At 33.1% G+C, this 9,267-nt stretch overlaps 2 protein-coding genes across 2 annotated transcripts; one reads left to right on the top strand and one right to left on the bottom strand.

Moving 5' to 3' along the window:
- Nucleotides 1-2,796: 2,796 nt before the first annotated feature.
- Nucleotides 2,797-5,060, top strand: LOC132284470 (transcription factor bHLH30-like). The gene is made up of 3 exons (XM_059786579.1): nucleotides 2,797-2,953; nucleotides 3,349-3,609; nucleotides 4,059-5,060. The coding sequence occupies exons 2-3, from the start codon at nucleotides 3,367-3,369 to the stop codon at nucleotides 4,542-4,544; spliced, it is 729 nt and encodes a 242-aa protein (XP_059642562.1). The 5' UTR covers nucleotides 2,797-2,953; nucleotides 3,349-3,366; the 3' UTR covers nucleotides 4,545-5,060.
- Nucleotides 5,061-8,303: 3,243 nt separating this feature from the next.
- On the bottom strand, nucleotides 8,304-8,777 carry LOC132282018 (uncharacterized). The gene is made up of 2 exons (XM_059783659.1): nucleotides 8,660-8,777; nucleotides 8,304-8,575 (listed from the first exon to the last, which is right to left on the bottom strand). The coding sequence occupies exons 1-2, from the start codon at nucleotides 8,775-8,777 to the stop codon at nucleotides 8,304-8,306; spliced, it is 390 nt and encodes a 129-aa protein (XP_059639642.1).
- Nucleotides 8,778-9,267: the final 490 nt, after the last annotated feature.

The raw sequence follows: 9,267 nt of genomic DNA, 5'->3' as shown, positions 1-9,267 counted from the left end.
TTGGTGGTGAAAGGAGGTGGCAGTGGTGGAAGGTGGTGACGGTTGCAGCAAAGGAAGGTGGTGTCGGTGGTGAAAGGAGGTGGCAGTGGTGGTGGTGGAAAGCGTTGGGTGATGGTGAAAGTCGGTGGTGGAAGGCAGTGGTAGTGGTGGAAGTCGGTGGTAATGGTGATAAAAGGCGGAGGTGATTGTGGTAGAAGGTAGTTGTGATTTTTGGACTTAGAACATGAGGGTTTTTTGAGAAGTAAAAAAAATTTATTTCGGAATAGAATGACCATTCCATAGGTTTAGTTGTGGAATGAATTTTTATTCCAATAGAATAACCATTTGCACTTTAAATTGTATACCAAATAAAAAAATGATTGAAATAAGTATTCTATTCAATTTCATTCCTGCATACCAAACATAGCATTAATGAACATAGCATTAATGAATAGTTAAAAACTTACTAAATGACTAAAAACAAAGATTCATCAATTTTCGGTCTTTCCATGCCTAACTTCTTCCGCCCTCTACTTTTACCAATAATTTTAGTTTCTTCTCTCACATGTATGTCTCTCACCCTCTGTTAACTAATGAATGGTCAATTTTTGCTAGTTTTCAAAATTTCAAATATAAGATAGAAAAAGTTGGAGTTTCCAAAATGGATGTTCATTTCGCGGCACAGAATGTACTTTGAAAGATTGAAAAAAAAAAATTAAAAAAAATAGTAGTTCGAAATTTTTTTCATTTGGTCGAAAATTGATTTTACCAGTATTATAATCAAGGTTAATTTGATTTTCATAAAATGAGATTTTAAATCTTTGAATAATGATAGAAATAGTGGGATCAATCTGACTAATTTTAAGTGAGTAGATACTAATGTGTTTATATTTCATTTTTTCAATTAAAAACCAAATCTTTAGATTAGACGAGTACAGGAGTAGTGTTGGAGTCAAGGAGGAGTGTGAGGTCAAAAATGAGTGCGAGTGTTGCAGGTGTGGAAGAGCAAAGCAGACCAGGCTGCTTTTCTTGGGAGCCCAAAAGACTGGTGGGTTGGCAATGCCCGTAATCATCTGCGCCGGAAAATGATTGCCCAAAACATATACTTGCCACTATTATTCTACTCAATAGTCTTTTTCTCTTATCTCTCTCTTTTTTTTTTCGGTTTTATCTTTAGTGTCATTCCTTTTCCCTTGTGCCAATTTTATCAGAATAATAATATATGATGATGATGATGTTTGTCGTTTTAATCTAAGAAAGTATATTCTTTCCTGTGCAGACTAGCAGGTTGTTTGGTGCGTCTGTAACCGTGAGAGCACACCCAAACGGCACCATTTTGGTGCTTTGGATGGTGCACTGATCCCCTCTAGGGTCCATTTTCCTAATTTGAAGGTTTGATTTGGATGCTTTTTAAGATTTTATTTATTATTATTATTATTGTTATTATTATTATTTGTGTTTGTGATTATCACTATCTTTAATTATGAGCCCTTTCTTTTCGACCATCATATGTTTATTAGTTTTTCTCTCTTTATTAATTTATTGAATAAATTTTTAGCATTAATTAATTAGATTTGTTTTGAAGGAAAGAATTTTGACAATCTAATGTTTAACTTCTAAATAATGCAAAAAATGAGCAGCTGAGAGGGAGGCCTTGTAATAAAAATAGGAAAAAAGAAAAGAAAAAAGAGAGAGAATTTGGAGAGGGGAAAAGTACAATGGGTGAGGTATGGAGTTGCACCATGCACCTACCAATGTATGACCCATTGAGCATCCTTTAAAGACACAGTTTCATGTGTCCCGTGATTTCTTTTGCTGTTTTTGGTGTCTTTCAACTCAAATAAATTTATGTTATATTTGATGGTATCGAATCAACACTTCAGATTTGAGATTGAAAAAAATTCATACAAAAATTTAGCTAAACTTTCTTCAATCCTAAATTCAAGTCACCGATTTCGCGCACTCGCTTCAACTGCATAGAATTGAAATTGGTGAAATTAAAAAAAGGTAATTCAGAAATTAAAATTAATTTTTTTTTTAATTCCATCAATTTCCATTATAATGCTTCAATTACATGCAGCCGAACACACTAAAATAATTTAATTACAAGCTTTTCATTGTTATGGAGAGGTTGGATGTTTAGTACTTCTACGATTTTTGTCACTTGAAAAATAATTATCAAGATTTCAATAAATCAAAAACAATTTTAAAAAAATTGAATAAAGCAAGCTCTTTAACTTTTCTTGAAACCAATTTTTTTTTATTTTTTTGCTTTGCATGATGCGTGTGAATGGAAAGGGTACGTGTGTTATTTTTCTTTCTATATTTATCCATTACAAGAAAAAATAAGTCTTCAAAGTACCATAATTTGAAGCTAAGACTAATGCTTGTCCACGAGTATTCCATGCACATTAATGAGTATTATTTATATATTAAAAATCAATTTTTTTTAAAGTTATAATAACAAAAATATATTACTATTATAAACAAAATGAGTACATGAATTACGAAAAACTGTTCACATTTAGATTTTAAATTAATCCATCTTTTTTGAACGATTACCAACAATGCAATCCAAAACCATTTATAATTCAAAATTCGATTTTTGTAAAATTCATAGATTTTGACTAAAATCAAATGATAGAATATTCACTCGACAGTGACAAAACCATGATGATCGCTGTCTCTCCCTACTAAACAAATAGATCAAAAGTAAGGGTAAAAGTGAAAAATATATGCCATAAAGTCCCTTTAATTTCTCACTCACTGCTAGAGAGCTTACAAAAGTAGGAGTCGTCCGAGTACATACTTCTCAGTTCTCACTTGTTCATATTTGGATGTCATACACAGACTTTAAACAAGCTTTGCACCTCTCTCTCTCTCTCTCTCTCTCTATATATATATATATATTTATATATCCTTCTGAATTAATTCCAGGATCTCGGAGTTAATTTGTTGGGCATTTCTGACTCAGGTTCAATATCATGTCTTTAAATCTCCATCTTTATTTTGTTAATTTGATGTCTCTCAATTACATATCCTCATGACTTGAATAATACAATTATGTATATGTGTGTGTTTGTTTGTGTGCTTTTGTGTGTGTAACCCATATATCACGCATGCATCTTATTAAAAAACTCCACCTTTAATGTCAATTTCCCTTTTTCACCATTTTTTACTCTACCCTCTATCTTCTTCTTTGCTCTATGCTTTTACTGCATTAATCTGGTAGCATATTAGTTCTCTCAGCTAGCCCATCTCTCTAGCTCTTTCTAAATTAATCTATACATACATATATACATACATACATATATATATATATATATATATATATATCTTTTAATAGTGTACTTTGTTTGGTAATTTCAGACTAAAAATTAAGAACAAATGTATTCGATTCCAAGTTACTGTGAATTTGGGAACCGTTCGACTTCTGTTAACTTTCTTCAAGGAGTACTAAGCTCAATGGATACAACTAATGTCAGTAATTCAATGACGAGCTCGAAACCAACTGCAGAAGCAAAAGCCATCGCGGCGTGTAAGAGCCACAGTGAGGCCGAGAGGAGGAGAAGAAAGCGAATCAATGGTCACCTGGCCACTCTTCGAACTCTCCTCCCTAGCACAATCAAAGTAAAGTACAATATTAAACACATGCAATATTTTCATTTTACACTTTGTGGGTGATATTAGTTAGAATATCAATTGTCTAATTAATAAAGTTAAAGCCTGATCAAAATCCCCTCCAATCACCTTTTTTCGTATTTCTATCCGGTGGGTGAAGTTCACTCTATAGGATATGATGAATTTCGTTACTATAATGATGTGACTTTCACACTTCATCCACTTTATGAAACCAGGAGAAAACAATCCCTAGTTCAGATGATATGTTCTCTCCCTAGTTTCTCAAAGAGAATTAATGATTTGATAAGATTTTTGCTAATATTTAGGCAATTAACTTGAACAGTCAAGGAATGGGATTACAATTATATACATTTATACATACATAAATACATACATACATACATACATACATATATATCAAACTCTTAACAATATTAATGTGGTTTCATGAATGGCAGACGGACAAGGCTTCGTTGTTAGCGGAGGTGGTCCGGCGTGTGAGGGAGCTGAAGAAGGCGACGGCGGAATTGGCAGAGAAAGATAGTGTTCAATTCAGTCATAGCAGTAGTAGCAATGAGTTTTCGTTTCCAAGTGAGACAGATGAACTGAAGTTATGTTACTGTGAAGGAGAATATTCGGACACTATAAAGGCGACAGTGTGCTGCGATGACCGGCCGGAGCTGATATCGGACGTGAGGAGGGCGGTGAGGTCGGTGGAAGGGAAGGTGGTGAAGGCGGAGATGGCGACGGTGGGAGGGAGGATGAAGAGTGTGTTATGGATAAAAGTGTCATCAGCAGCTGTTAGTAGTAGTAGCAGCAGTGGAGAGGAAGGGTTAGGGTTACTAAGAAGAGCACTGAAGGTGGTTATGGACAGGGCTGGTTTGTCTCCTGAGTCAGGCCAGGGTTTGCCGGGGAATAAAAGGCCTCGTCTCTCTCATTACTGACTTTTTTAGGGTTTGGTGTTTTGGATTGATGTTGTGAGACACACACATACACACACTGAATGTTTGGGGTCTCACTGCTTCTACTGATTTTTGGGGTTTGGGGTTTGGATTGATGTGTTGAGACACAATTACTGAAGGTTGGGGACCATTTGGGCTCATGGAATTTTCTTGAGATTGGGACTTGGAAGGAGTACCTTTTTAGAATGAAAAGATCAATAGTGTTTGGAGCTGATCATGAAATAGGTGGAAGGAATTGCAAGCTAAGGTCAAGATGTAGTAGGTTTTAGTGTCTTGTTAGTCATTTTTAACTTTGTTTTATACTCGGTAACATGTAATTTGGAAGGCTAGTGATTTTGTTTTTTTTTTTAGGGTGAGAGCAACATATGAATTGGTCAGTGTGGCCTGTCCCATTATGGCTATATATATAGTGACACTTGTATGACATCTGAAGGGATGTCAGGGATTCTGTTTGTTATGTATTCTTAATAGGGGTGACTGGGTGAGCTAGTTTGGTTTCTTTATGATGTTCTTTTCACCCTAAACAAAAGAGAGAGTGATAATTCAAGGTATAAAAGGTTGGTTGGAGGCTTTTATTTTATTTTATTTTATTTATTTATTTATTTTTTTTTTTATCAAATTGTGGCATCTAACATATCAGCATTTATGGCTTTTAATTTTCTACACCTCAAACAGGAGAAGACTGATTAGATTTTGATCCTCTCTAATAAAGTTGTTTCTGCATACTCTGTGGTGCAAACTTTTGCTATATTTATTTTAAAATTTCAGTCAGTATAATAGTGAAATTCAAAATATCAAACGATATATTTTGATAAGGAGTGATATGGACGTGTTTTGCATCTTGAAATATTATATAATATGAAGTGCACCTAGAGAGAATTTTAATCCTAGACATGGTAGGTGTCTTCATGTGGAAACATCACTCCCCATTAATCCGGCTCAATGAATTCTTTCCCTTTTTACCCTCCATTTTGTTCTTTTGAATTTGCACAAAATTTATTAACTGTTAGAGCCATTTTCGAAGGAATGCCCATTTGATATGTTTATTATATATATATATATATATTTAAAAGAAAGTTACTGAAGTAGAAATTTCTGCCAAGGAGATGATAAGAATTATTTTATTTTATTTATTTATTTATTTATTTTTTCTCTCTCTTTTATGCTCTAAAGAGAGCCATTTTCTGAAAATGTATGTTCAATAAGCAAAGAAAATGATTCACGAAGCGAGCCAAACTATTTTGATTCAGACCTAAAAATGTGAATTCAAAGAAGACTTCTTGTACCCATAAATTAAATCTAAATTAAAGCAAAATTTCATGTTTTGGTTTTTGCCCAATTTCAGGGGGGTTCATAATATGATTTAACCATTAAATGTGAAGATCTACCTTTTACGCTATGAATCCACTATAATTTCATGGTTTTATTCCCTGTTAAATATTTACTCATCAATGCTGTAATTAAGATCCGATAAAAAATATTAATATCTTATGCGCAAATTTGGTTTTGCAAATGACAATCGTCTACCGACTACTAAAATCTAGATGCCACCTTTCAAAAAGTAAAATCTAGATGGTAGTACAGAAATTTTGACTAATCACATGTGAAAAATATGTATACAAGTATCTAAAAATGAGAAAGAAAAAAAAAAGAAAAAGAAAAGAATTCTAGAATAATTTTAAGATGGAAGTGTGCTATAAATATAGTAGATTGTGCATGAAACCAAACTAGCTATCTAAGTGTTCTAACATCAGTTCTTAAATTTTAACCATTATAAACCATAATAATCCTTAAACTACTGGACCATAATAATACCTTAAACTCCCACACATATTGGACCAATAGATTGATTCTTTTCAGAAAACAGAATAAAATCAATTTCTGAGTCCAATTGGTGAAAAAATTCTTACGATAATATACATTACACATATAGAATAACTTAAAATTCTTGTTTTTTATGTCAAAAATATCATTTATCAATCTCTATCATTGATCCTTTTGTATTGGTTTATTCTATGACATTTCAATGTTTCTCAATCTGTTTTTTCAAACGATAATCAAATTGTACGCCTCCGTCATCAAAGTCCTTATTTTTTTACTATTCAGATTTGAACAATTTTAAGTTCACCAACGTTTGAGAATATCATGAAAATTTTATCAATCATAATCAAAGTCCTGTACTGGACCACCTGCATATTAACATTTTGGTCTCGAACAGTCCGTTATCAATTCGATTGCCGTGTCTAAATAAATTCACCAATTCAATTGGACCAGTCTTAGATTGGGCCACTCACAAGGATACATGACCCAAAATACCAAACCATCAAGCCATATGTTCTGATTTGGGCCAGCCTGGCCCAAGCTTCACATCTATATTTTAGTGAATCAACATAGAACCGCCTCCCAGTAAACTTATATCATTTGACGAGGCTTCATCGGTTTTTAGGCAACTCCAACAAAAAGAATCTGTTTCTTTGTACCATGGTCACATTTAGGCTTGATGTAAAATATTTTTTGATTTTTCTTTTATATGTAAAATAGTTTTTTACTTTTATATTTTTGGTGTTTGGCAAATGTTTAGGTTGAAATTGAAGTCGAGTTCATCGGGTGATATGTAAAATAAATTGCTAAAAATTAATGAATAAATTATTACTGTTAGATTTTAATATATATATTTTTTCATAAATATTTTATTACAACCAAACATCAAAAACTAAAAAATTATTTTTCAGTTTTAAATCCAAACAAATGGAACCTCAAGTAAGTGTACAAGTTGCATTACTTTCATTTTGTGGGGCCAAAATTTAACGAGTACCAACACTTCTACAAATGTATTGTACGTGCAAAATTTAAGAATTATTATTATTATTTTAGGCCTCGCACATTCTCAATACTTGACTAATAAAAAATTGACATTAGACATATGTCCTATGAAAGACAATATAAGATAGTAATCTTTTATATAATAATATATACTTTTTTTAATATTCCAATAAGTTCATCTTCTAACTTATATAACTTTAATATAAAAATTATAAATTAATTAAAATTATAAAATTTATATTTATATTAGTTGTGCTCCTCAAGCCATATCTATCCTATTTTTTAGAATTTGACTGTATGATGTATCCATTTTGTATTATGTCTGTATCTTTTTAAATTTCTTTTTAACTTGGGTGTTCCTCCATTAATGTGGATAGGAAATTCTGGTAGACAACTAGTTTAGTTTCATAGAAAAAGATGAATATTTGGTGTTCCCATTTATATAGAATTAAGGCAAAGATGGTAATGGTAATAGTGATTTGACGATACTGTGACCAACCAATAGTTTGGTTCCATGGAAAAAAGAAAAATATCTAAAAGATTGGCTAAAGAAAATAGTATCAACCCCAAGCCACATATAACTAAGAACCGACCAAGATGTATCTTAGTGATTTCTATTGTGCAACCTAATACATCTTACATCAAAATTCTAATTTATCCTTAGCAAGCAATTGTGTCATTACTCATTACCTCTAGTTTCTTCTTTCCTTATAGAGTTTGATGAATTAATATAGCTAGTTTTTTTTTGTAAGTTATATAAATTTGCATGCAAGACATAGTTGAGAAGGTGAACTAACCAGTTGTTTTCAAACTTCACCCAACTACATCTCATCAAACTCATAAAACCATTCAACAATAGTTATCTATAAAAAGCCATTAGGAGCCTGCTATTCTGCAACTCAATACACACAGATTGCTCTATACTCGAGAAAAAAAGGAAGATCTTTTTTGCTCCTGTTGAACAATGGTGGCTTCTAATCCATGTGTGGTTCTATGTTTAACCATAGTGTTATCACTTTCAAGCCTCCGTATAAGCTCCGCGGCACGCCATCTTTTGCAAACCTCTGCTCCACTGCCTGCACCAACACTGCCTACAATCCCTTCTATTCCTAAAGTCACATTGCCTCCATTGCCTGCAATGCCAACCATCCCCAAAGCGACGCTGCCACCATTACCAAACAACCCTTTACCTACACTGCCCACATTGCCGCCACTGCCAAGCACTCAATTCCCAACTTTGCCAACCATTCCCACACTTCCTAAGGCCACGCTACCTCCATTGCCAGCCACTTCACTCCCCACAATCCCCTCAATTCCAACCATTCCAACCACTATGCCAACAATTCCATTCCTCTCACCACCTCCATCAACCACCAGTCCTTGAGATGTCATCATTCCATTGACATCTTAATCCTATATTATTTCTTCAAATCAGTTGTTATATGGCATACTACCACTACTTGAAGTGCCTTGTTGATTTGGTTGTACTTGTACTTAGACAGATTTCATGTATTGTACACTCTTTATTTTTTTCTCCAATTGGAGGGTTAGTTATTGTTGTTGCTTGTTCCTATGAATAATATGCTTTCTTGTTCATTTTTGTTCATGTTCTGCCCCATAGTAGCTAATATGTTGATTTGATGATACACACCGCAATTTCCTCACATTGAGAGAGAGAATTGTTCACAAGAAACTTCCAAGAGAAAATTCATCTTTGCTAGTCTATTATAGCATAGTATACAACATACTAATCTAAATCAGATTGCAATAGTTATTTGATAAAAAAAAAAAAAAATTCAGATTACTTCAAAAGATTTACGGATTTCCAATCCAATGTAAATATATCCATGTATTTTTCTCCCTGTCAAGAATTTCTGAAGAA

This window comes from Cornus florida, unplaced genomic scaffold, assembly GCF_030987335.1.
Source record: "Cornus florida cultivar Cherokee Brave unplaced genomic scaffold, ASM3098733v1 CherokeeBrave_3.0.0_Hap2_Chr11, whole genome shotgun sequence".
Taxonomy (NCBI): Eukaryota; Viridiplantae; Streptophyta; class Magnoliopsida; order Cornales; family Cornaceae; genus Cornus; species Cornus florida.
Note: the sequence above shows the minus strand (reverse complement) of the source record. Positions and strands in the feature narration are given on the sequence as shown.

Excerpts from the sequence above, each read along its gene's own strand:
- LOC132282018 (XM_059783659.1), bottom strand. The coding sequence starts at position 8,777 with ATGACATCTCAAGGACTGGTGGTTGATGGAGGTGGTGAGAGGAATGGA. Across the intron at positions 8,576-8,659 it reads TGAAGTGGCTGGCAATGGAG|GTAAAGGGTTGTTTGGTAAT; the intron begins GTAGCGTGGCCT and ends TGGGCAGTGTAG.
- LOC132284470 (XM_059786579.1), top strand. The coding sequence starts at position 3,367 with ATGTATTCGATTCCAAGTTACTGTGAATTTGGGAACCGTTCGACTTCT. Across the intron at positions 3,610-4,058 it reads TCCTCCCTAGCACAATCAAA|ACGGACAAGGCTTCGTTGTT; the intron begins GTAAAGTACAAT and ends CATGAATGGCAG.